General features: G+C 35.2%; 3 protein-coding genes across 6 annotated transcripts; 2 read left to right on the forward strand and 1 right to left on the reverse strand.

Moving 5' to 3' along the window:
• Nucleotides 1-1,029: 1,029 nt before the first annotated feature.
• LOC132606826 (uncharacterized) lies at nucleotides 1,030-8,592 on the forward strand. 2 transcript variants are annotated; one of them, XM_060320469.1, is made up of 3 exons: nucleotides 1,030-1,389; nucleotides 2,076-2,414; nucleotides 8,068-8,592. In XM_060320469.1, exons 1-3 carry the CDS (start codon nucleotides 1,320-1,322, stop codon nucleotides 8,211-8,213), a joined length of 555 nt encoding a protein of 184 aa, XP_060176452.1. In that variant the 5' UTR covers nucleotides 1,030-1,319; the 3' UTR covers nucleotides 8,214-8,592. The 2 variants fall into 2 exon arrangements, with proteins under 2 accessions (XP_060176452.1, XP_060176453.1); XM_060320470.1 differs by having other exon boundaries at nucleotides 1,208-1,389; nucleotides 2,088-2,414.
• A 3,359-nt stretch (nucleotides 8,593-11,951) lies between these two features.
• Nucleotides 11,952-16,505, forward strand: LOC132606829 (uncharacterized). Its single transcript, XM_060320475.1, has 2 exons — nucleotides 11,952-12,378; nucleotides 15,672-16,505. The coding sequence occupies exons 1-2, from the start codon at nucleotides 12,068-12,070 to the stop codon at nucleotides 15,907-15,909; spliced, it is 549 nt and encodes a 182-aa protein (XP_060176458.1). The 5' UTR covers nucleotides 11,952-12,067; the 3' UTR covers nucleotides 15,910-16,505.
• A 755-nt stretch (nucleotides 16,506-17,260) lies between these two features.
• On the reverse strand, nucleotides 17,261-21,137 carry LOC132606828 (phosphatidylinositol:ceramide inositolphosphotransferase 1-like). Of its 3 annotated transcripts, XM_060320474.1 has the most exons (12): nucleotides 20,900-21,137; nucleotides 20,688-20,777; nucleotides 19,604-19,690; nucleotides 19,434-19,502; nucleotides 19,073-19,153; nucleotides 18,785-18,856; nucleotides 18,627-18,687; nucleotides 18,443-18,545; nucleotides 17,945-18,040; nucleotides 17,807-17,853; nucleotides 17,569-17,681; nucleotides 17,261-17,536 (listed from the first exon to the last, which is right to left on the reverse strand). In XM_060320474.1, exons 1-12 carry the CDS (start codon nucleotides 20,930-20,932, stop codon nucleotides 17,456-17,458), a joined length of 933 nt encoding a protein of 310 aa, XP_060176457.1. In that variant the 5' UTR covers nucleotides 20,933-21,137; the 3' UTR covers nucleotides 17,261-17,455. The 3 variants fall into 3 exon arrangements, with proteins under 3 accessions (XP_060176457.1, XP_060176456.1, XP_060176455.1); XM_060320473.1 differs by having other exon boundaries at nucleotides 17,261-17,681; nucleotides 20,900-21,130; XM_060320472.1 differs by having other exon boundaries at nucleotides 17,261-17,681; nucleotides 20,688-20,780; nucleotides 20,900-21,127.
• Nucleotides 21,138-25,773: the final 4,636 nt, after the last annotated feature.

Genomic DNA, 25,773 nt, shown 5'->3' on the forward strand with positions numbered 1-25,773 from the left:
GTCTTGTGTTTTGCACGGTTTACTAAGTTAATGACCCTTAGAAGATGGCCTCTAATATTTTTGCGTCTTTTATTTTTCAAAAGGGAGACAAAATAAGGAGGGAGCTCAATGGCGGTAATAGGGGCGGACCCACCTAGTTGCAAGAGGGTTCAGTTGACTCACTTCGTTCGGAAAAAAAATAAATTATTTTGACATGTTAATTTGGCTGACAAAATGAAATATTAAACTATCTAAAAACAATGAACCCACCGGACGCAAGCCGAACTTGTAGTGCAGCGGTGCAAGTGGGTTCAAAGTCCTCTTATGGTTGGTCGCATGTTCGATTCTCAGTGAAGGTTGCTTAGCATAGAATTTTTGATGCCAGCATTTTTGATACTCATACTTACTTTATTTATGGTTTATTGTTGTTAAATTTTGTGATTAATTAAAAATAATATTAAATTATAAATCTCATAATTGAATGCTTAAAAATATAATATAAAATATGAAGATGCATAATGACTGAAACTTAATGAATTTTTATTGAATATTTATGTATTTGAGAATATATGCATTGTGAAACTATTTAAACTAATAATATGATTTAAGAAGTTTATAACTTGTAACATGCATTTTTCTTTTTTGAAAAGTGGTGTAATATCTTTGTCGCCTTGTTGATCCGTTAGTAATATAAGCATAAACTAAAAACTACATTGGTGTTAGACCACATTGTAAAATCAAATATGATGATTAGCTTGAAAATTAAAAGCACATTTACTGTCTTAATGGTGCTCATTTATAGTGTCTAAGGTCGTTGTTAGTATCAACTATTGCTACAATTTTATCGCTGGTTGAACCCACTTGTTCAATTTTCTGGATCCGCCACTGGGCGGTAATCCAGTACAAAAGTCAAATCCAACAATGGTTAACCATGCAATATAATTCACAGATTTTCCGGTTGACCTATATGAGAAATTTTTATGCAAGGATATGTTTACCTAGAATGCCAATCAATTTGCAATATTCTAAGTAATCGGATCCACTAAGGCAAAAAATAACTGTAATTATAATATAAAATATAATAAAATAAAAAAGAGTAATATAGCATCCACAAAAATATAAAGAAAACGAACTAAGTCACTGGCCAAACAATTTATAGATCATACCGCAATCTCCTCCTCCTCATCTTCCTATATATAAATTCAATAAACCCCTCCATTCTCCCTCATCTCTTCTCCTCTTGATCGTCATTAACAAAAAACCAAAAAAAAAAAAAAAAAAGGGAAAAAAAAGAAGAAAAAGAAAAATCCCCTAGAGAACAAAGAAAAGGATAGAATTAAATGGCTGCCACTATGAGGTCCTCTTTGATTCTTTTCTTTGCTAGCGCCCTTTTCCTCCAAGGCGCTTTGGGTACGTACTGTATATCTAATGTTCTTTTTATTCGCGCACGAAATAAAAAATCACATCACGATTGTTTCCAGAATTACATTTGATTGTAACATGCATGCATGTAGTTAAATTCATTAGACTGTCTGTGGGGTTAATGTGATCACAACACCTGTTTTTGAATTATGTGATCATATTATTTAAAAGGTTAACAAGATGTAGAGATACACTTAACTATATTATGTCCCAAAAGAATCGAATCTCACGCATTTTCAGGGTAACATTTACTTAGCTCTCTCCTTGCTAACGCAGCGGCATACAAGAAAAGCGTTATCGGATTGGTATCGATGACTTAAACCTCTTTCTTAGGGGCTTCTAAAAATCAGCCATTGTTGGAGTCTTCTCTCTTTTGCGTAGGCTTGATTTTTTTTCATGGATCAAACACTTGCGCCAACATTTTCTTCAAAGGGTGTCAATTTAAACCTCTTTGTTAGAATATTATATCGTGCATATAATTAAAAAATTGTTATTTATATACACTATATTTTGAATCCCCTTGGTGTTTTTCAATCATTTACTTTCTTAGATTTTGATTTTCCTTAATGAAAATCTTTGCTCCGCTACTGAACATGTCAAAAATGTGTGGCCATTACATTTACTATAAGCTAAGCTATAAGTTGTTAACTTCCTTATATTTTGACTCTCCCTAGCTAAAATCTCAGGGAATTTCGTTTGCGAGGAATTGCCAACTAATGTTTGTGCATTCGCCATCGCAACATCTGGGAAGAGGTGTTTGTTGGAGAACTCTGCAGCCAAAGATGGGAAGGTTGAGTACCAATGCAAGACATCTGAGGTTGTTGTCGAAAAAATGAAGCAACATATTGAGACAGATGAGTGTGTTGAGGCTTGTGGTGTTGACAGGAACTCTGTTGGAATTTCCTCTGATTCTTTGCTCGAACCTCAGTTTGCTGCTAAGCTTTGCTCCCCTGCTTGTTACGAACGTTGTGCTAACATTGTTGACCTTTACTTTAATTTGGCTGCTGGAGAAGGTAACAACATTGCGCTCATTTACATCATAATGTTCATCCTCGTCGGTTTCAAAAAAAAAAATGAAGGGATTCGGAGACCGAGAGATAATTTTTTAATTCTCGGTCTCGATTGATGACATCAATTTTAAGGATTTTAAAAATAAAATTGACAAAATTTAAAACTAGATATATAAGAAGTACTCCGTGTTACAATAAATTGCAACTTTTTATAACTAAAAACATTTTGAAAATGTATAAAAAGGTTGTGGTCAATGGAAATATTAATGTTTGACTTTGCAAATAGTAGTATAGTTATTCGCAACATTGTCGACTAAGCAATTACCACCAAAGGTTATGATGGGGCGCTAAGTCCCTTTCCAACCCGCAACATTGACTAGAAGCCTCGAGTGCTTTGAGAATTGAGTCATTTTTTATATTCAAAATGAGACTTCTCAGCACGAATCTGAATTAATCAGGCCCCTCGTGTTCGTGCTTAGGAGAATGGAGTCATATTTGATATCTAAAGCAAAATTTCTTGGCATGAATCTGAATTAATTGGCCTCAATATGAAGACTGGACACCAGGTGGGAACGGAAAAAAAAAAAAAACATTGTAGCTAGTGTATGATAGAGTGGAGAAGAAAGGGCAACTTTTTAATAACTTTTTAAGAATGAATTCTTGAGATTTGTAGTTCCGATATAACAAATCAACTTTCATTAGGTAGAAATGATAAACATGGATTTGGGCTCGAGAAGTTGGTGATAATTTTTTTTTTTAAACCGTTTTCCAGTGAAATTAGATTTAACCAAAAAATCAGTTAGAAATTTATTTTTATAGGTCTGAAGACAAGTGGGCTATTCAGTCCTGGGAATTCTTTTACGAGCTCGATTCAGAGTGTTGATATGTGTAAATAAAGCTTTAACAAGAGATAAACTTGCAGGAGAGTGAGTAATAATCCTCTATCTAACAAAAAATAGATAAACTTTTATATTGCCTTTGAGAGAGAAAAAGATAGAGTTACAATGATAGGAACGGGATGATCACTTCCTTCTACTCTAAGCTTCCCTTATATAAGCCAAGATGATGGCTTCCTTCTACCCTAAGCTTACCCTAAACAAGCCAAGGTTAGACTTTTCAACCCCTAAAGTACGGGTGATGTGACCTCTCGGTGGCTCCAACGTTTGCGAGTATAGTAGCGCTCGGATCGAGGTTGACAAATGTACCTGAGTTGGCGGGAGTGGAGGCTAACTGTCAAGGGTAGATCTACAGCCCATTGAGGGTGTTAACCCGAACACCCTCGGTAAGAAATTATACTGTATATATAAGGTATTTTTATATGTTTTATGTACATATATAGATTTTGAACACCCTGAACACAAGAGTAGGGGTTGGTTCGGTGATTTAGGGTGTTCAAAAGTCACCTTGACATTCCAAGTTCAAGCCTCGGGCACTACATTTTTATTTTTTGAACCCCCTCAGAGAATATCCTAGATCCGCCACTGCCAGCTATGTAGATCCTCCAGTCATTTCGAGCATCCGGTCACATGAGCTAACTCTGGGTGCACTTTTCGCCCAATACAGATAATCCCCCACTTTCCGGGGGCTCTATAGCATGAGCCCGAAAAGTGGAATAATCCATCTTTTTCAAATTCCACGCAGTAAACTAGAGAAACGTTACCATTCTCCCCACGAGTTGATCATCTTGCCAAGACAACATTTAGTTTGCCTCTTCACTCATCTAGAGTCTTGACGTGGAGTCTTGGCCATGTTTGCAAGTGCAATACATTTTATGGTTGTTGCCTTATTGAAAACCTTGCCGGCAAAAACCCTTTGGGAAAAAAAACTCGACCAAGAAAAAGAGTGACCAAGTATTTTCTTATTCATGCTGCTTCTATAGGAGCCGATCCTCCCTCCAAATTGTCCCGGTCCCCGTCCTGCAACCAAAGCGTTAATAGGAAAAGTAGGAAAATGTAGGTCGGAAATTCTTACCCATGACCCTTAAGGCCGTATAGAAGTGACGAAGTCGTCTGAAAACTCTAGCAGGCCTCACGTGCCGGTTTGGCTATGTTCTATTTTGTTTTTGCCGGATGTTGGGGCCCTTGTGCCCTCTTTCTACGTTTATGTTTTTTATGCTTTTGGGCCCACTCACCAATTCCTTTTTCACGCTTTTTGGCGAATGAAGGCTATTTGCTTTGTTTGTTAACCTCATTTTTGTTTTTATGCTTTGACATGCGCTTTGTTTTTGCAACAATTGTGACATAAAATGACCTGTTGGCTTTTTGTTTTTCACTTAACCGTCGAGGCGTGACAGTTATGCCCATCTACCGGAACTATGCTAATGTTCGAGTGTTTGTTGTTTAAGTTAAGGTATGATGACCGGTGCACGCTTATGTTGTTTTTGCGTTTTGTGTTTGAGGTCATCATTCCTAACCCAATCCTTGAATATCACTTCCGAAAAAGATTTCGCGATATTGAGGATCTAATCATCCAATCCGCAATAAAGGAGGGCCCTCGATTTTCGGTGCTAATGGGGAGGACGTCTCGACCCCATTTAATGGCACAAAGGTTCATGGAACCTACACGCTCGGAGGATCTATGGCCATATCGTGTGTTAGAAGTGGTCTACAGAGCCATGTGGTCTCCGAGTTTGTTATGCTCGAACGTTTTGAGTTCAAAAGGTAGCTTATTGACAACATTTGAGGAATAAGTGGGGATTCTTATTCTATCCTTGAAGCTCGGATGGACAAATCGTCCTGTTGGTACATTAAGCGTTTTCAGAACTTTTGCAAAAAGAGAGAATGGGACGCAAGCAATGATTGTTGGCAGTCCATGTCAGGAAGAGGAAGCAAGTTAGTACAAGATAAATTATGTAGATATGCGACCATACCTGTTGCCTCTTTAGAGGTAAAACTTCTTGAGGTGGCTGATGTTCCAACTATGTTTTTAACTGCTTTCCGTGCTCGTCTTTGATCTGGTAGGGTTCCTCAGAGGCGGGCGAGCTATGTATGGCTCATACCAATCTCTTCGGTTCCTCTGTTTGGCCGGGGGAACATTTCTGGGTCTCACCTGCGGCCTACCTCTTACTTCAATCCGGGCATCAACTCTGAGGTCATCCTCTATCCTCATTTTGGCCGTGTACCTGTCGTTCACCTCATTCCAAGACTTGGCTAGGAATTCCTTCAAGCTTTCCTTCAGTTTCCTAGATGCATGCGAACTGTCTGGATTTAGACTATTCGCGAAGGCGGCTGTGGCCCAGTCCTCCGAGATAGCTGGTAGCAACATTCTCTCCCTTTGGAACCTGCCCACGAATCTCTTTAGCGGTTCGTCTTCCCTCTATGTTATGGTAAAAATGTCCTCCATGTGCATCTCAACCCTTCAGGCTCCGACATGAGCTTTCACAAAGCTATTTGCAAGAGCAGCAAAAGAGTCAATAAATTTTCAGGTAAAAAAGTATACCAAGAAAGTGCTCCCTTAATGAGCGTTGGGTGGAATTTTTTCACCATGACTGATTCAATCTCGCGTTGCTTCAGATCCTGCCCAGTGATGAGTGCTTAAAAGGTAGTTATACGTTCTTCTAGATTCGTGGTCCTATTATATTTGGGTATATCCGACATCTTGAACTTCTTCGGGATAGGTGCGGGGCCACGCTTAGCTTGTACGGGATCTTTCCATACTTCATTGCTCCTGCTCCCTTCAAGACTAGGATCCCCAAGTATCTGACTCATCCAGTCATAAAGCTTCTTTTCCAGCTTGGTAAGCTTTTCTAAGTCCGCATTTTGCTTAACCAGCTCCAACCCTATTTGCTCTGCGTTTACTCCGAAAGTCCCAGGTGTCTCGATAACCTCCGAGTTATTTGAAGGGCGACTGGCCGGTGTTATCTCAGTCAGAGAATTTAAGAGCTTCTCTATGAGCACTATTATCGCGCTGTTTAATGCCAGAAATGTGGCTAGAGTTACTTCCGATGGGGGATCCTTCGTTTTATACATCCCCTTCGCCTTAGAGCGATGGTACCTTTTCCTTTTCCTGGGGTAACGCCCTCTAGGAGACGTTTCCCCACTTTCCGCCGAATGGTCAAGGTAGTTCTCCTCGGCTGGGATCTTGTCGTGAGCCTTCTTCGGGGGTGGTACTATTTCCTTCTTTTCTTCTCATCCACTTAACTCCGGATCATTCTCCCTGTTAGAGTTCTGCCAGTGCACTGATTGCGAGCCCTGCAGGTCTTTTGCTCCGATTTGAGCACTACCCTCTGATGTGCTACTAACTGTTTCAGGCATGGTCAGGAATATTTCAACAGAGCAACCCCAAATGCGAGCGGATTTTAGAATCTCTGCTACGAATCAGGACGACACCACAGCTGTCTATCCCCGTAGACGGTGCCAAACTGTTTTCCGGTGAAATTAGATTTAACCTAAAAAACAGTTAGAGATTTATTTGTATAGGGTTTGAAGACAAGTGGGTCGTCTCTAATCCCGAGAACTCTTTTACGAGCTCGGTTCGGAGTGGTGATATGTGTAAATAAAGCTTTAACAAGAGATAAACATACAAGAGAGTGAACATACAAGAGAGTGAGTAATAATCCTCTATCTGAGAAAAAATAGATAAACTTGTATATTGCCATTGAGAAAGAAAAAGATAGTTACAATGGTAGGAGCATGATGATCCCTTCTTGCTACACTAAACTTCCCTTATATAAGTCAAGATGATGACTTCCTTCTACCCTAAGCTTCCCCTAAACAAGCCAAGGTTAGACTTTTCAACCCTAAAGTACGGATGATGTGCCATCTCTGTGGCTTCAACGTTCGTATGTACAGTAGCGCTCTGATCGAGGTTGACGGATGTGACCCGAGTTGGTGAGAGCGGAGGCCAGCTGTGTAGATCCTCCGGTCCCTCCAAGCATCCGGTCACATGAGCTAACTCTGGGTGCACCTTTCGCCCAATACAAAAACCGTAATCTATCTTTATTATTAGTTTTAAGATCGAGTGATCCATAAGATGTTTGTTTCTTGAAAAAAAAAAAATTGCTTGTAATGGTTTGGAGCGGTCGTGCTAAACAAAACTTGTTCCTTTCGATTACTCTACTTTTGCTTGGATCAAGGGCATTCCTCTAATAGCAATAATGCCTTCCACGAAACTAAAAGAATCTCAATTTAGTTGATTAAGACCACTATCTTCTTAATCCAGACAACCAATATATGACATGCATTTACTATTTGGTTTTAAGTTATAAATCAGTGGTGGCGTCATAAATTTTATTAAGAAAAATAAAAATATAAAAAAATAAATATGTAAAGAAGTCAATAAGATTCAACATATGATATATGATATATATACATAAAAAGTTCCAACGAAGGAATGTCAATTGACATCCTTGAACAAAGATGGTTCCGCCACTACTGATATGCGAAGATTTTGTCACTGCTATGTGAATTTTAACTTGTACATGTGAAAACAAGTTAATTATCATTTTTACTAGATTATCAATTGTGTTTATCATAGAACTTAAACACGTACTATTTTTATGATTTTAGAGCTAATACTTGTACACGTGAAAACTAGTTATCTTTTTTACCATGCCTATTAAATAATGCCTATCATAGAACTTAAATTCAGTACTATTTTTCATGATTTTTTATTTCTCTAATTTTTTTTTAATTTATATATGTTGGAAATGTGTTAGGTGTGTATTTGCCAGATCTATGCAACAAGCAGAAGAACGGGCCACACCGTGCCATGATTGAGCTATCAAGCAATGGAGATGCTGATGTAGATGAATTTGCTTCTGCCCCTTACGCCCCTGTTCCTTATTCACCCGATGTTTACTAATTACCACTAATTTACTTGCTCTAATCTTCTAAATTAATAAATAACACTCTCGAAAATAAATAGTAGTAAAAAGAATTTGTTTTGAACAATAGATGTCTTTCATATCCAGCTATAACAACAAGTAATTTTTTAATTTCTAAATGGCAGTTTCAGAAAATGCAATTCAACATAAAAAAACGTATGCAAGAGAAATAAATGAAAGACTTCATAAAAAATCTTGTAGAATAAAGAATGAAGTTTCATTTCGTACATGCCAAATCATAAAGTAGTAAAGGCTTTCAATTAAAATTCCAATTGTGTCGAACTTTCCATTTACACTTAATAAAATGGGTGTGTCTTAAAATTTCATGTGCTAAACTACAAACACGTATTATTATTATTGTTGTTGTTGTTGAAGGCCGGAGAGAAGACACACATATTTGCATTATTGTTCCTATGCAAGATTTTATCCTGAAATTAATTAATTGTTTCAATGTTATTATCAAACGACTCCTTATCATCAATACGTTGATAAAAAGTATTGAACAAGCACCCAAGTTTTTAGCTGCAATGATCTCCTCTCCTATTTTCTCTTTCATTACATATTGAAAGAACATTACTATTGAAGAATAAATCATGAAGTGCTCGATGGTTTGCCAATAATCATCATACTCACCAACTCCAATAATAGAGTAAAAAAGACGGGGTGGGGGGGGGGGAGGGTAAACAAGGAAAAAGGGGGCATTAATTTACCTCGTTGAATTTAATCTGATTACACCAACCATTCCCTGTGTAATTATATTCACCACGGTGACAACAATGGAAAACCACAGAATCCATCATTAATTTAATTTTAGTTGTTATATTTTTTTTTTCAAGCACCAAAAATGTAGTCACTAGTCTTTCCCTAGGTCTGAATCAATGAAGTCACAATTTGACTTGGGTACTTCTAGAGACTGTTAAACGTACAGTTTTTTGAAGTACTATTAAAATACTCCTATTTACAGATCTATGCTACTCTTAACTGATGTAAATTGAAACCCTTTAGTACCCACTAGTCCAGGAGTGTAGAACTGAAAGTAAGATGTTGCAACCATACCCGACAAAGCACCGAATAAACTGCTTTTTCTTTCACTAACTAAACTTTATTAAATCCCAGCCGAAATAAGAATAGTCCCAAGCTCCGATAAGACCAACTGTCAACAAGTTGCAAAATTTGTTCATTAGGCGTTTGGACATGCGATTTATGAAATCATGAGGTGAAATCAGCGTTTGGACGTGTGATTTCATCTCTAATTTCATCTCATGAGATGAAATTACAAATCATCTAATAAGACATGATTTGAGATTTGAAATCATGAATTCAGAAAATATAAATGTAAAATTTGACCCATACATTTATATTTTGTAAAAAAAAAAACTCATAAGTTGGTAGATCTATTTACCAATCATGTTTACCAACCATTTGCATTAAATATTAATCTGCAAATTGGTAAAATATATTTACCAATTATGTTTACCATGTGGGAGGATTATATTAAAGAGTACTTACATTACTATTCATGTTAAATTTTCCTTTTTATTGAATTAAAGTTTGATCAATTGATGTTGTATTTTTTAGAAAGGCCTTATAGTAGCGTATTAATTTTATTATGAACTATGATTAACTCATTTGGTAAGATTGTATAAGAATTGAATTTTTTTTTAATGGTTTTCACAACTTGTGGGATTTTTATGTTTATAAAAAAAATTACAACTTAAGAAATTCAAATTGCATGTCCAAATATAATTTCATCTCATAAGATAAAATCATGTACAAACGGCTCCTTACTCAAATAGGAAAGTTACTCAAATAGGAAGGTAGCATGCTATTCTGCTCTATATATCTTATGTTAAAATATATTAAATGAACTATTTAACTATGATAAGCTTATTCAAGAAGAATACATTTCTTGCTCCAAGTCCACTATTTTTTTTTTCTTTCCTTTCCTTTTTTACAGTTTTTTTATATAGAAAAACAGGAAAGAAGAAGGGAAAATTGGGAATAGATTACATACGATATCAAAAAGTATAAAATATCAAAAAGTATAAGTCCAGTGGATTGGATCTCACATTTAGGCCTAAACTCACATTTTAGTAAGAATGTGAATGTACTAGAAGTCACATTTTGGTACGCGTTACATGTCAGTTTCAGAATATTGACTTTTGTGGTCAGTTTCTGATTCCTCATTTTTATAAACATCATTGCCATGTTTTTTTTTTTTAAAAAAAAAAAAATGAAAACTGTAATCCCAAATTATCAACCACTTACAAGATTACCGACACATTCTAATCTAACTGGTCCTTTTCTAACAGGAGAGCGGAAGATAAGGAAAGGGGAAAATGTGAAATTTGATAATCTTAGCTCATATTTTAGTAAAGAATTAAATAGACTTAGAACTCATATTTTGGTAAGAACTGAATATGAAATTTGATCATATTTTGGTAAGCCTTCGTTGGCCACTCTATCTTTTAGAGTTTAAAGTTTTATGCATCAGTATTATAAATTTTTTATATAACTAAATTATTTATTAAATAATTATAAATAAATCTCTTAATATATATTAATTCATAATCTTATAAAACTAATATTCCTTTTGTAACAATTTATGTGTGACAATCTTTCATTTCTAGTCTATCCAAAAAAGAATGTCATTTTTCTACAATTAAAAATAATTTAATTTTAAGATTTTCCTTTTATTTTTAATGAAATGATTTACAATCACGCAAATATTTAAAATTTGTTTAGACTATAAATTTTAAAATTCTTCCTTTCTTTCTTAATTTTATGTCAAATCAAACGGTGGCAGAGGGAGTAAGAACTTGTTATCCCTTTGTGAAAATACAACCCATAAGTGGGATCTAGGGAGGGTACAATGTACATGCCTTACCTCTATCTTGGGAGGTAAAGGCTCAAGAAATGAAAACATGACAAAAAAGGTCATGGCAAAATACTACTCCCTCAGTTTTAATTTATATGATATAGTTTGATTAGACACGAAATTTAAAAGAAATGAAGACTTTTGAAATTTATGGTCTAAAATAAGTCACAAATATTTGTGTAGCTATAAATCATCTCATTAAAGATAAAAAAAAGAAGAAGTTTAAGTTAAGTTATTTCTAAATATAAAAACATATTATTTTTTTTAAACAAACTAAAAAGCGCAAAAGAATTATAGATAAGCGTTATGAAGAAAAGTAACAATAATTACAGTGAATTAATACGATAATCGAAATATAAACAATCACTTTATAAAAATATCTTAACGATATAACTTAAATTCCACGTATTTTTAACTCCACCAACTATACTGCCACTGTATAATCACATCACATCTCACTATCCCATCTGTGTGACACAGTGGGGTAGGCCCCCTGTCTCGCAGCTATTGCAACACAACCATGAGCCTCACCCTTTTACGTTATTTGTTCTTTTTCCCCCCTCTTTTCACTTTTTTCTCTTTCTCTTTTTTTTTTTTTGTTGCTAAATTTAGTATGTTTGAGTTAATATATCAGCAAACCCATCACCCAACTTTGTTAAATTCTTCATATTTATAGAATACAAAGCCTTAAACTCATGCAGTATACCATAAAAACCAAATCTTTGAAATTTCAAGAACACTAAAGCCTTCAACTTTAAGATGTCTGAGTTAATACATCACCAAATCCATCACCCCATTTTGTTAAATTCTTCATATTTATAGAGTTCAAAGCCTTAAACACATGCAGTGTACCAAAAAAATCAAATCTTTGAAGTTTCAAGAAGAGTAAAGATTTCAGCTTTTTTCAAGAAGATTAATGTTTTTTTCACAATTTTGTGTTTTGAGGTCATTGAAATGGAAAGAGTAGAGTTGTCTGAGGTGGGTTCTTGTTATTCTCAGTTTGGTTCTAAAAATAAAGATGATTATAGCTATACACGTGGCAGTAAGTCTGATGGTTCAGTTGATATAGAAAATGGCGATGATGAAAGTAATAAGGTGCATTTAGGGGAAATTGTTGAAAGAGATTGTAGAATCTGTCACTTGAGTTTGGTGGATATTGGAGTTGAGTCTGGTGTTGCTATTGAATTGGGGTGTTCTTGTAAAGATGATTTGGCTGCTGCACATAAGCATTGTGCTGAAACTTGGTTTAAAATCAAGGGAAATAAGTAAGTAGATTATTTTATTTTAGTTTTATGGTTGATTTTGAACTTTCTGATGCTTATATGATCAATGTGGAAGGGTCAGTTGATAATAAACAAAGGGTTGTTTGATTTACTGGCCTTTTTTTGGCTTATGTTGTCTCCAAGGTTTTTTCACATTTCACCTAAGTAGGCCAAAACTTGAATTCTGCTTTTTTACTTTATTTTTATGGTTGGTGAATTTTGAAGTTATGATGATGTCTATATTGTGGATGGACAAGTTTACCTAAAATAAAGGGTTGTTTGATTTACTGGCCTTTTAAGTTAATTGTTCTGCTTATTAATGTGATGATTGACATCTTAACATGATGGCCTTTTTGGCTTATGTAGTGTCCAAGATTCTTTCACATTTCACCTAAGTAAGTAGACCAAAACTTGAATTTTGGTTTTTTACTTTAGTTTTATGGTTGGTTAATTTTGAACTTTTAATGATGCCTATGTGATCAATGTGGAAGGGTGAATTTACCACAAACAAAGTGTTGTTTGATTTACTAGTCTTTTAAGATAATTGTTCTGCTTATTAGATGTGATGATAGACATCTAAACATGATGTCTTTGTTTTGGCTTATGTTATGTCCAAGATTCATGCACTTTAATATTTGCAATGATAGATTTGGTGATTCTTGTGTTGGAAGTGCGTGCTTTTGATGTCAGTAGATGACCTGTAATGTTGGAAATGTCTGTGAGTGTTCTGTAAGAATAATGTTATTTTTTCTGTTAGTGTAGTGTAGAGATTTGGTCTTTGATGTTTGTTCTTGTTGGAAAAGAGATCTCATGATATAGTTAATGGAAAAGAGATCTCATGATATAGTTTTCTGAAACTTGACATTGACATTTCTTTATCAAAATGGAGATTTTCCTGGAGGAAGAGAGTGTTTATTTTCATTTTTCACGTCAAAGGATTATACTTTTGTGTCCTCACATGCTACTTATTTTACCTACTATTCTCTGACAGCAGAAATTCTGATGCACGTACACTCAAGATTTTAGTGTCAATTTGATGTTGAAACTACTATGTCTGAGTTGGTTGATCTGTTCAAACAAATTAATCTGCAACAAATTCTCTTTTCGATGATGTGTTGTTAAGTTTTCATTGTACCACTCTGTGATCTCATGACTTATAAGAATGCAAAATAGTTTTCTAGTTGAGCAACCAAAAATTCTAAATCAAATAGAAGATTCAGAAGTTTGGAAATTGGAAAATCTATTAAGAATTAATAAAAAAGAGTATTTGACATTACATGCCATGGAGGACAATGAAATTAGCATAGGTAGAGATTGAATCTTAGGGGAAAAGGAGAATATTTGCTCCACGTAGCTTTTCCCAAGTCTTAAAAGATTAATGACCATAAATGAACCCAAAGTATTTGCAAGATGCATCTCATAGGCTTATTTGATGCTGGTCTCTTATCCTCAAATTCATTATTTCACTCTGATAGATCTAACTTGAGTTTAAGTAAAGGGATTAAATGGAATCATTATTTAAATCCAAAAACCAAAATATCTCTCAGAGTGAATAATTATAAACGTGTCATTTGAATTTGGAAAAGGAACTGCATACACTGCTTTGGATCTCTATAGTATTGGTAAATGGTAACGGTTTTAGTTTTGTTTTACCTTTCATGGATAATGTAGATTTCCTTTGCAATCACTTAGCTTTCAAGAAAGTAATAAACTGCAGTAAGAAGTTAGTATCTCTTGTGTGTGTGTTTGTATGTATACATGTGTATGGGGAGGGGTCGGATACCATTTGTGTCTCTGTTACAACTCAGCAAAACTAAACAGTTCGAATATGAAGTTATTTCAGACTGCACCTAATTTCGCTACAGTTAATATGATAATCAGTACGCTACTGCAAAAAATCTATCTCCAATTAGGAACAGCTGAATCCTTTTTGGATAATGAACATCTAGTTAGCTTTTCCAGTAAACTATGCTACTTTTAAATAGGAAAATAAGGCTCAAAAGCGTCTCCCCTAATCCTGGCATTGCGACAAAAGGGTGAAAAATAAGGATTCCAATTTAATCTGGTCTTTTCCTTTGATCTTTCCCTCAATTTTGTCTATTTTGAAATGATCATAATGCAACTATGGAAGTCACAGAACCAGAAGTACTGTATTCTATTTCTGGTTTTCCCAAAAATTTGTGGGTTGGTTATTCAAAATCAAATTTATTTTTCAAACCAAACAATAAAGCTGCTGGTTATTGAAATATTTGCCTGAATCCAGGCACCTTTACAGTGTATAAATTTAAACATACATGATTTTAAAGTCTTTGGTCTTTCATCTGCTGACTGATATGCTTTACTTTGGATCTTCCTCCTTCCACAAATGGAGGCATTTCTTTTCTCTAACCAAGTATTTTGTGCCATAACTTCTTCATTGTCACTAGAATTGCTAGTTAATCACGTTCTTGATAATACTTTCTGGCCAGTGGTTAGTGTTCAGTATGATTGCAATTGATAATTGAGGTGTAATTTTGACAGATTATCTTTGTTATTGTTAATCTGTTCTGCCGAAAAGTAAACTATTTAATGAACGCACTGGGATGCTCTTCACGGATCAGGTTTTTTCACAAGTTTGTTTTTGGTTGCAGCATTGCATGATGGGTAACATCTTTTGCAGCAAATACAAATTCATTTTCTCACAGACAGAACTGTAATTGCACAAATACCTTTATATATAATTTGCACAAAAACATCTAGCATAGAATGTCTACGATATGCAGTTATATAATGGAATTGTGAAAGTAGGAGCTCCAGAATTCTAGTAGAATCGAAGTTCCAAAGACTACATATCTGGTAGGTCAGAGGTTTTTTGGCTAATTGTTGAAACAGGGAGAAAGCATTATTTTCTCTCCACGTCCTAGTTTTTCAACTTTACTTATGATGATTTAACAAGATAAATGTCTTCTGACAAAAAACGTGTTGTATTTATCATTTAATGAATTTTGTGCAACTCAACCCCCTTTGAGCCTGTGCTTCCATATTGTTGATGGTTTTTGAGTCAATGTTGGAAATCCTTTTCATACTGGTATTTCAGTAGTAATCTGGTTCTTTTCGTTTTCCGTTTTTCTCCAGCAATAAGCATGTGACTGGCTTAAAACATATGGTTCCTCTACACTGTTCTTGAGAAATTTCTCCTTGTGGGTTTGTCGCTTTGTTTTGCCCCCCCTCACAAGCTCTTCCATAATCCTAAGAAATTCTAATAGTAAATATAATCTTTACTTTTAGCATCTAACCATTTGAAGTTATTTTTCCAGGACTTGTGAAATATGCAATTCGATTGCACGCAATGTTGTTGGGCCAACTGACATTGAGTCAGCACAGCAAACAAATGAAACAAATGCTTTGGCTACAAATGCAGCCGCTGCACAAGTATCTGCCTCTTCAGAGAGTCGAACTTGTTTGAATGGTCATCGATTCTTGAATTTCCTTTTAGCTTGTATGGTATTTGCCTTTGTCATCTCTTGGCTTTTCCACTTTAACATCCCCTCATAGTATAGTAAAAATTCACGTGCCGTGTGTAAATGCCCAGTGAAGGCAATTGAAGAGGGCCTGGGATGTTAAAACGAAATATTTACAAGCCAAGCAGGGAAAACCTTGAGATGTCTCATAAATGGGATCGCCGATAGAAGTTGAAACATCTTCTCCACCATGGAAACCTGGAGAAGTGTCCAAGACTTCAAAGATAAGCCCCCATTTTCAAAAATTTCATCTAAATGTTTTACTTCTAAAAATGTCTTTTTAAATGTTGAGGTTGATAAGTTCTAAATCCCATTAGATGATATGATATTTAGATTTGGAATTGTAATTGTCAAAATATTTTGACTCCATATAAATTTGCTGTGTGCAATTAAAGTATAAATATGTGGAGCATGTCTTCTTGTACAAAGAAAGTAGCTCAAAGGATTTGGACGGTTTTTCACCGATCTACTATACATCCAATGTAACAGACTTGTCACTGGTAAGTTTTTACAAATAAATGGTGGAAATGTAAACCTACAAATAAGTTGATTTTAAAGGTAAAACCCGCATAACAATCCCTAAATTATCAATTGCTGAATAACAAGCCAATATTATTAATCGGCTAAACAAATCCCCAAAATGTAATTTCACGTTGGAATGAACAATACAAAGCAGATATGGGCTATCATGTGTCTATAGAATTAGGGCATTGCAACAACCAAATACAGCTAGAAGAGCAAGAAGTTTCATGTGCTGTTAGGTCCAGTCTCCATCATTTTAAGTAAAACTCTTCCAGCAAAGAGGTAATTGGCCAGCCATATTACATAGGGGAAAAAGGGAAGTATGGTCCATGGGACAATAAGGCATTCAATTGGATCAACTGACCCCATGCCACTGTTGCATGAAACATTACATGCTCTTTACATCCCATGTTCCATCAAATGTAAGATTAAGGATCTACCCCGGTCATTTTTGCAGTCAATCAGTCATCTGTGCTAATTTTGTATAAGAAAGAACACTTCATATTCTTCCCCTTTTTTTTTTTAAATATAAATATAATAGTAGCATTCGAGGTAGCGTGTGTGAATGACTAACTTACCTAACACCTGCTACCATTTACCAGCATAAGTACGAATTCACTAAGACTTGACATTTGGATGTGTGAGTGACTGACTTACCTAACACCTATTATCTTTCACCAGCACAAGTACTGGTAACTTTATCTACCAACACTTGATGGAAAGAATTCACTAAGAATTGACGGATAGGAAGGATTCACTAGTGTTGCCTCTACTGGAATTCAAACTTTTATTAGTGTTGTCACTCCAAGTAATCGATGGCTTGGACTAAAATTATGAAAAATTAAGTGCCTGAAGTTCGGGAATACAACACGAAAAAGATAATTTATTGACTGTAGATGGAATCCATTATACATTTGATAATCTTTAACCAAAGGGAACATGGAGACATCAACAGCATTGACCTTTGATTTTGTATCCAACCAGAACTATTGGACTTAGACGAACATCAGGAATCATTTGCTAAACCAACCTTCGGTTAGTTGCACTCCTTGTATTGTCTATACACCGTTCATCATTGCTTCAACATGCACTGTAACCCCAACATCAATGTTCTTTCCATTGATTTGGGTTCTGCACATCTATATACAATCGAGAATGCAATTCTCTATACCCATTCTGCAGGATCTCCAGAATGTCCATTCAGAAGTTTGTGATTCTCTTCCTTAGTCTTGCTATCCTTGCTCAGTGATAGAAACAACGGTGCACTAGCGCGGTCAGGCAGTTCTGGAAGAAAGAACTCTGTGCTTCAGAAAATTCTTGATCCTTTCCTTTTAAGCGAAAAAGAGAGAGGGCAGGAGTAGGAAGTAGCCAGAACTAAATTCGTTCAAAGAGAAGATTAGGATGCTAACCTGGCAACTGTTTGTCAACAAAGAACACTACTAGATTAACAGTGTACCTGTTACAAAGTAATAGGGCTCAATCAAGTCAGATTATTATTTGCAAACAGACATTCCAACACAGATCGTCAAGCTGAGACTTCCACTCACCATGCCACAACAACGTCCACGGTGTAATGTTTGCGGGATGCAACAATCAAAAAGCTCTTAGCAATAACAGCTAACCAAGAACACAGTTTTATAAACCTGCAAAATCAAATTGAGCAATCACTAACAACTTCTGGCTGTGGTAAAACCATTTAGCTCAAGCCTTCTTTATTTTTAGGGTCTCCACTTTAAACTACAGAAACCAAACAAATAAAAATGAAAGAAAAGAAATGGAAGAAAGCGCCAGCAGTTCAAGCAATGACATATAAATCCTGTACCATATGAAGCTATTTCAGTAATATGGCACACAAGAAAAAAGGCACCATGGTCAGGTTGAAGAAAAAGAAGAAAAGAAGCAAAAAGGAAAGAGCTTCTTTGATGCTGAATGCAATTCAGAATTAACTACCTTCCCCAGCATTCACTGGAAACAGAACTCTAATCTGAATATCAGATTGTACAACCAAAACAGAACATTATAGAGTATACAACTGCTAATGCTACCTTCTTGTCCCGTATTTATGATATGTCCGCACAAAGACTAGAGAGAATATCATGTGAGATGAAAATATTAGATCACCACAACCATAAAGCACGCCCCGAGGAACTGCACAACCATAAACATCGCATAAGCACATTGTAACGAGAACTATGTAAACCCAGTGAGTGAAGGCAAACTATATCTCACAATTAATTAGTAGAACTTCTAAAACATTATTCGGAGGAGGCAATGTGGCAAGCTTTGAACCCTGCAATATCAGAAGATAGACAGTTAACATAACACACAACTCATAGATAAGTGCAAACTGGCACATTAATTATCAACCAAATGAGACAAGTCTTTACCTCACGACAGTGATAATTTGGACCAGGAAGCTGTGTAGAGTAGAATGTTATGATCCGAAGAAACTGACAAACCTGTAGTAAATAATCATTCAATGACTTAGCAGATTATATTGGATACCATGATTTCTCTCTAAATGTTCTCTTATTTGTTGGTAACCCTAAGGATAATCAATGAAGCATTCAGGAAGAGAATTAAAGTCGCAAACATTTAAACTAAATATAGAAGCCCAGTGATGAGACACATAGGAAACAGCACAAGAATGATGTCCAAGAGAACTGGTTACTTACAACTAAGAAAGCAAAGACCCTGCACCACATCAGAACTGTATAGATCTTTTTGATCTTGAAAATGAACGGATGGAATGTCCACTGCGGCAAAACATGAGGAAGAGTTAAGAACAAGAAGATACAAAGCAAACCTAAATGGCAATAAACTGAAAATTCCAACCAACTAAACACTCCAAAATCAGTTGGAAGTTACGAAAATATTACACAGCCAGATTAGAGTCTAATGTCCAGGCTTCCTTAATTTCTCGAACCTGAAGCAGCCTGGCGTCACATTATACCTCTAAGGCATAGTGAACGAAAGATACAAAATATGACAAATTCAACATTAATTGATGACTGAAAATTACCAAAAACAACTCACCAAGACAAAAGACAGAAAGAGGGTGGTGAATACTGTTTCACTTATGTAACCTTTGTCTTGCCCAAGCTCCTGTAGTTTTCATTTTAAGAAGGAAAACAAAAAGGAAGAATATGAGTGGGCATCTCCCCAGAGAGTGGAGATAAAGAGAACCAACAACCAAGAAAACCAACCGGAAGAAGAAAGAAGCCGACATCCTGAAGAGTAGGTCCTGGCTGATGTATGTAGTGAACCCCTCGAGCAGCAAGTCCATGTATATACTAAAGAAAGGTGAGACATTTTACAACTTAGTAGATCTAATAAACACTAAGTTTATGAAGAAAAACAAATAAGGAGTAACTAAAAGGAAAAATGATGTATCAAATATGACAATGACGACAAATAGTGCCAGAAAAACTTTCAAAACCAGCAAAATATGTAAAAAAGAATTATAAATAACAAATTGCATCATTCAATACGAGGTGAAGAAAATGCAAAATTTGATTGCTCAAACTTCCGCTGCTCACCCCTTCCCCCTTAGCTTCCCCTCCCTGCCCCTAGACACAATAAAGAAAACAGAAAGTACTGAAGAAAGAAACTATCGACTTTAGGCAAATAATCAGAGTAACGAGCGAATCGAGATTCAAAATCTTTTAAATTATTAAGTTTAAACCTGAACTTATAGTTGTTTATAGCAGATAAGCCATAACTTTGCAAATAAGTAAAAGAGGATGATTAATTTACACATCTTGTTGAAAAGCTAATCAAGTCACAAACTCTGATCAAGGACTCCTAGCATCTTCAACTAGAACCAACCCACCCCACTAAACTAATAGTCCTTCCAGTCCCGGTTTATGTGATATTATTTCTTTTATTAGTACGTTCCAAAAAGAATGACATATTTCTATATTTGAAATCATCTATCTAATAAATTTCTCATTATATCCTTAATGAGAAGCTTTTATACCCACACAAATGTTATGTCATGTTTAACGCTACAAATTTCAAAAGTCTCCTTTTAATTCACTTAAACTCCGTGCCGAATCAAACCAACTCATGTGGGTTGAAACGGATGAAATAATTCTTTTTCAACTACTATGCGAAAACGTCTATCTCAAACCTAGTTGAGTTCAGTTACATGAATCGTCTATATTCATTTCATTCCTCGGACCCAGATGTTACAAGATAAGGGAAACAATGTCTTACTAACCAAGCAACATATATATATATATATATATATATATATATATATATAAATAAAAGTTGATCAATACAAACCTGAAATATCAAACCGCCAAGAATATACTTCCAGTTCTCCACAAGAAGATTGATTTCTATTGCAGTCTCCGCACAAATTCTCTTCCATAGCTTCTATCCATAACAACAACAACACAAAAAAGAATCACAAATATTAAGAATCTCCTGAAGCAATTAGCAAGAAGGTAAAAAAGGGTGTTCTAAACTTGAAGAAATGGAGTAAGAAAACGAACCTTTGAAGCTTCACGACCAGTGTAAACTGACATCGTTGTACTGAAACGGGACCACCAAGTCCCACTAATTCATCCTTAAACGTAAACACAAAATTATATACCCTTGTAATTTCTTCTCACAACCTAAAGTTGATGATCTGATTGTTAAACTTAACCAATTAGTCTCAGTATTTTCTGGCAGATTGAAAGTGGAGTTTTCACTCTCCTTTATATGGAGTGTATCTCCTTTGATTAGTCTGCTAAAACACGAGTTGGACACGGAGCGGCAGTTGAAAGAGAAGTGGGGGGAATTTTTTAAAAATAAGCCCCCACACAAAAATGAACAATTTTATATTAAAAAAACAAAGACAATTTTATATTCAATTTAAGTTATATTCACATAGAGCTATCGGCGGATCTAGAAATTCAAGTAAGAGGATTAAAAAAATAAAATGTTCGGATGCCAAAGAGATTCAATAACTTATTACTATATATGTAAAAAAAATTTTTTGCCCTATCTATATAGTATAATTTTTGAATGAAGGGGATTCAATTGACCCCCTTGCACTCCTCTGATTCCGCCCCAGTGAGCGTAACGAATTTACATTATCAAGTTTATTTAACAAGTTGTAGTAGGTTAGTTTTTATTTTCCAGGTTAAATAATGAATCAAATCGTTAAACAAACATTGTTTGCAAGGTATTTTAGGTTAAAGTTGAAATGATAAAATACTTTTACTAATTTTTATGGCCTGCTTTACGTAATAACGGGTGGGGTGCACATTGTTTGTACTTATAAGATGCGTGCACGTATTACTTTTAGCTTATATATGTATGCACATACATATATTTGTGGGTGAAAATTAAACTATCAAAAAAAAGTTTGGGAATTAATTTTTGGAAAACAAGGATGCCGTTGCATTAGTCTCTGATAATTATATGTATGTGTTTTAGGTTTAAAAAGAAAAAAAAAAAAAAAAAAAAGAGCTCCTGGTCAGTGTTGTGATCCCTGTTATAAAGATCGGAATTTTCTAGTTAGATTTGCTTAGGTTGTTGGAGCAGTTGAAAGTCTCAATCCAATTACGTAGATAAGTATTTTTAGGCTGCTTTTTTAAGCTAAATTAAAGCTACTACTGATGTTATGAATACACGTATAATGTTATTTTGTTATTAACCTTTGAAAGATATTTGTGGTAATTTTATAAAAATATACTTTTGATTTATTTAAGCGAAATATAATGTTGTAAATATAAGAATGATTTTTTCTTTATTTAAGGAGAATTTTCTGCAATTTCTTGAATCCAAAATGGATAGGGAGTTTCTCTACTCTAATTTTTATTAAATAATTATTAAATAAACAATTTGAGGAAAAAAGAAAACCAACGTTATTAAATAATTTACTAATAACTCAACATTGAAGTTATCTTAATGGAAGAGAAACAAGAATGATTCACGTCTACTATGTTTCTAACAGAAAGTTACAAATAGTATTCCTACTTCATATGTAGCCATTTTTATCAATTGCATATATCCTATACCTTTTGCAAGGACCGTCCTCGTCAATTACTTCAAAAGACTTAACGCGTGGGCAAATTTAAGATTTTGAATTCAATGAGTTTAAGATATTAAATTATATAAAAATATGTTAAAACTTAATGTCTATACTATTTTAAGTTTTTCCATATATGTATAAAGAGATGATGGTCCAGTTGAATCTACTCCTAATATATTCTCTAGATTCAAAACTAGTTGTACGATTTACTCTTTCGAAAATAGCTTGAATTTCTTTTAAAAAGGGAGAAAGAAAAGGACGCTTAATTAGAAATGGAGAGGTGAGGTGAGCCTCACCGTTCCATGTTAAAAAGAAAAAATATCGGGAAATCTAAGTGGCTTGACAAACACTAGTAGGTAATTATATTTAGTAGCTATAGTTTGACTTAATTATTTTTCATAGCTAACATTTGTATGTTAATGACAATTATTAACTATAAGGTAAAATACCGTGAAAAGAGGAATGTATCCCCAATTTAGCCATTCTTTCACATCTGGTCTCTCTCTCTCTCTCTCTCTCTCTCTCTCTCTCTCACACACTCCGGCAAGAAATCGTCGCGCTTTTCCAGTGTATTTCCAGCCAGATCAGTAACCGGAGACTCAGATCTGAGCAAAAATACACTTAGATCGACCACCACCAGTCAACTCTCTCGGCTTTCAAGCTCCGGCGCCATCAGATATGAGTGACGAAGAGGAGAGAAGTAGTGGTAGTGGTGTTGTTGTGGCGGATGGCGGCAGAGATACATCGAGATAAGAGGAAGAGGACGAGGGTTGTTGGTGATGGTGGTGGGAGTGACGGTGGCTCAGATCTGCCCGACGCCTCCACTTCTTCCTCTTTCATGCCGCCAGTGGTGGGAGTGACGATGCCGGAAATACAGTTTGTTGTCCAGATCTGACCGAAAAATACACTTTATTGTCCAGATCTGATCGAAAAATACATTTTATTCGCTTGTATTTCGAAGGAGATTTTTTTGTATACAAATGAATACAGTGAATTTGAAGTGTATTTTATGTCTTGTATCTCAAATTCGAGTGTGTTTTATTTCTTTTTGGGGTGTATTTTATTTCTTGTATTCAGTATTTGAGTGTATTCGTTAAATTTTTAGTGCAAAATTCAGTGTTTGGGGTGTATTTTATTTTTGTATTCATTATTTGAGTGTATTCATAAAAATTTTTGTGTAAACTTCAGTGTTTCTTTATGTATTTTTTGCTTGTATTTTGAAGGATATTTTTTTGAATACAATCGATTTTAAATATAATAAAGTGAATACAGTGTAAAAGTAGCTACAAATGAATACAGTTGAGTTGAATACATTTGACTTGAATACAGTTAAGTTGAATACATTTGACTTGAATACAGTTTAGTTGAATACATCGAAATCTGACTTGAATACAACGAAATACAATCTATTGTAGCGCGTGAATATAATCTACTATAGCTATGAAATGTAATTAGCAAAAATATAGCTATGCCTAAAAAAGCCCCTTAAAGTCATTTATGTAAGTTGCCCAAAAATATAACATATATATAGGAGTGAAAATTCTTTTCATTCCTTTAATTTTTTTCCTTCAAATATTATGTACTAGTTGACAATGGAAAAAAATACCATCATTTGCGTTCTTGTTATTTTTCTTCTCCCATAGTATAATATCCAAGTTTGCTTTTCAAAATTATTAGTTGCATGCATTAGCATCTAAGGAAGTTGCACTCTGTTTCAGCTTGGGTTAATTTCATGTATGATCATGGCATTAAGGGACATTGAGACAAAGTAATTATAAAACCAAATTGTTTATTAAAAATCATACTTAATAACTTTCCTTATATTTAAAATTACTATATATATTAACCTAATGTCAAAAAATATAACTAAGCTGCCAAATTCACCAAATAAAACTATCACTGTCATCAAACTATAATGTCAAATAATTCTCTAGTCATTATTTTGGAGGGGATCGAGGATTATTTTCTTGGTTCACAACCACAGAAGACGATCAACTTGCTAAAAATGAAACAATTTGCACTTGTGCAGCTGTGTGGATCATTGACTTGTGAATTAATATGCACATTCATACCGTCGAATCTCCGATATTCATATCCACAAACACAGAAAAAGAAAGAAAAAAGAAATATGTGTTCAGGGCAAATTATATATCTTGACATTACCACAAGGTCCACACGAATATTTGCTTCTAAGAAATTAAAAGAGCCAAAGATATAGGAACTATTGGCTAATGGCTACTGAAAGAGATTAATTCCGTGATTATTCTCATTGATTGAGTCGGTAAATATACTATAGTTACAATATCCTATTAGGATACAAACTATACTAACCTAAAATAGAAGATTTACAAAATATTCTTTTACTACATATTTACACTATTTATCACACCCCCGCAGTCGAAACGGGAGGTTTACGAACGCTGAGACTGTCCCGAAAATCTTCAAATAAGACCTGTGGCAGTCCTTTAGTGAAAATATCGGCGAGCTGATATCGGGACGGAACATGAAGGACACGGACGTGGCCGCGCGCCACCTTTTCACGAACAAAATGTATATCCATCTCAATGTGCTTGGTGCGCTGATGTTGGACTGGATTTCCTGACAGGTAAATGGCACTGACATTATCACAATAAATTAAAGTAGCCTTAGGGATCGGACAATGTAGTTCCAAGAGGAGGTTACGTATCCAGCATGATTCAGAGACAACATTAGCAACCCCCCCTATATTCTGCTTCCGCACTAGAGCGGGAAAGAGTAGATTGGCGCTTAGATGACCAGGATATCAAATTATCTCCCAAAAACACGCAATAACCCGACGACGAGCGTCTGGTGTCTGGACATCCCCCAATCAGCATCAGTGTATGAAACCAAATCAGTAACTGAAGATGAGTAGAGATGCAAACCATGATCAAGAGTACCCTGAATATACCGAATAATCCGCTTAAGAGCAAGCATATGCGTATCTCGTGGAGCATCCATATGAAGACAAATCTGCTATACGGCATAAGAAATATCCGGTCTGGTGAAGGTAAGATACTGAAGAGCACCTGCAAGGCTCCGGAAATGAGTGGGATCGTCACACAGATCGCCAGAAGAGGCACCGACCTTCGGTTTAGTGTCAACCGGAGTGGAAGAAGGCTTACACGAGGACATTCCTGCACGTTCAATAATGTCCGTAGCATAACTTCGTTGTGATAGAAACATACCACCCTTGTGACGGGTCACCGCAATGCCAAGAAAATAGTTCAAAGGACCTAAGTCCTTCATAGCAAATTCTGAGCCAAGAAGGCCCACAATAGAACAGCGGAGAGCATCTGAAGAAGCAGTAAGAATAATATCATCCAC

This window comes from Lycium barbarum, chromosome 8 (assembly GCF_019175385.1).
Source record: "Lycium barbarum isolate Lr01 chromosome 8, ASM1917538v2, whole genome shotgun sequence".
In the NCBI taxonomy this organism is placed as follows: Eukaryota; Viridiplantae; Streptophyta; class Magnoliopsida; order Solanales; family Solanaceae; genus Lycium; species Lycium barbarum.

Coding starts and splice junctions, on each gene's coding strand:
- LOC132606826 (XM_060320469.1), top strand. CDS start 1,320: ATGGCTGCCACTATGAGGTCCTCTTTGATTCTTTTCTTTGCTAGCGCC. Junction 1,390..2,075: donor TTTCCTCCAAGGCGCTTTGG/GTACGTACTGTA, acceptor GACTCTCCCTAG/CTAAAATCTCAGGGAATTTC. Junction 2,415..8,067: donor TAATTTGGCTGCTGGAGAAG/GTAACAACATTG, acceptor GAAATGTGTTAG/GTGTGTATTTGCCAGATCTA.
- LOC132606829 (XM_060320475.1), top strand. CDS start 12,068: ATGGAAAGAGTAGAGTTGTCTGAGGTGGGTTCTTGTTATTCTCAGTTT. Junction 12,379..15,671: donor TTTAAAATCAAGGGAAATAA/GTAAGTAGATTA, acceptor TTATTTTTCCAG/GACTTGTGAAATATGCAATT.
- LOC132606828 (XM_060320474.1), bottom strand. CDS start 20,932: ATGTCAGTTTACACTGGTCGTGAAGCTTCAAAG. Junction 19,691..20,687: donor TTGGCGGTTTGATATTTCAG/GTTTGTATTGAT, acceptor ACCTTTCTTTAG/TATATACATGGACTTGCTGC. Junction 19,503..19,603: donor TCGGCTTCTTTCTTCTTCCG/GTTGGTTTTCTT, acceptor TGAAAACTACAG/GAGCTTGGGCAAGACAAAGG.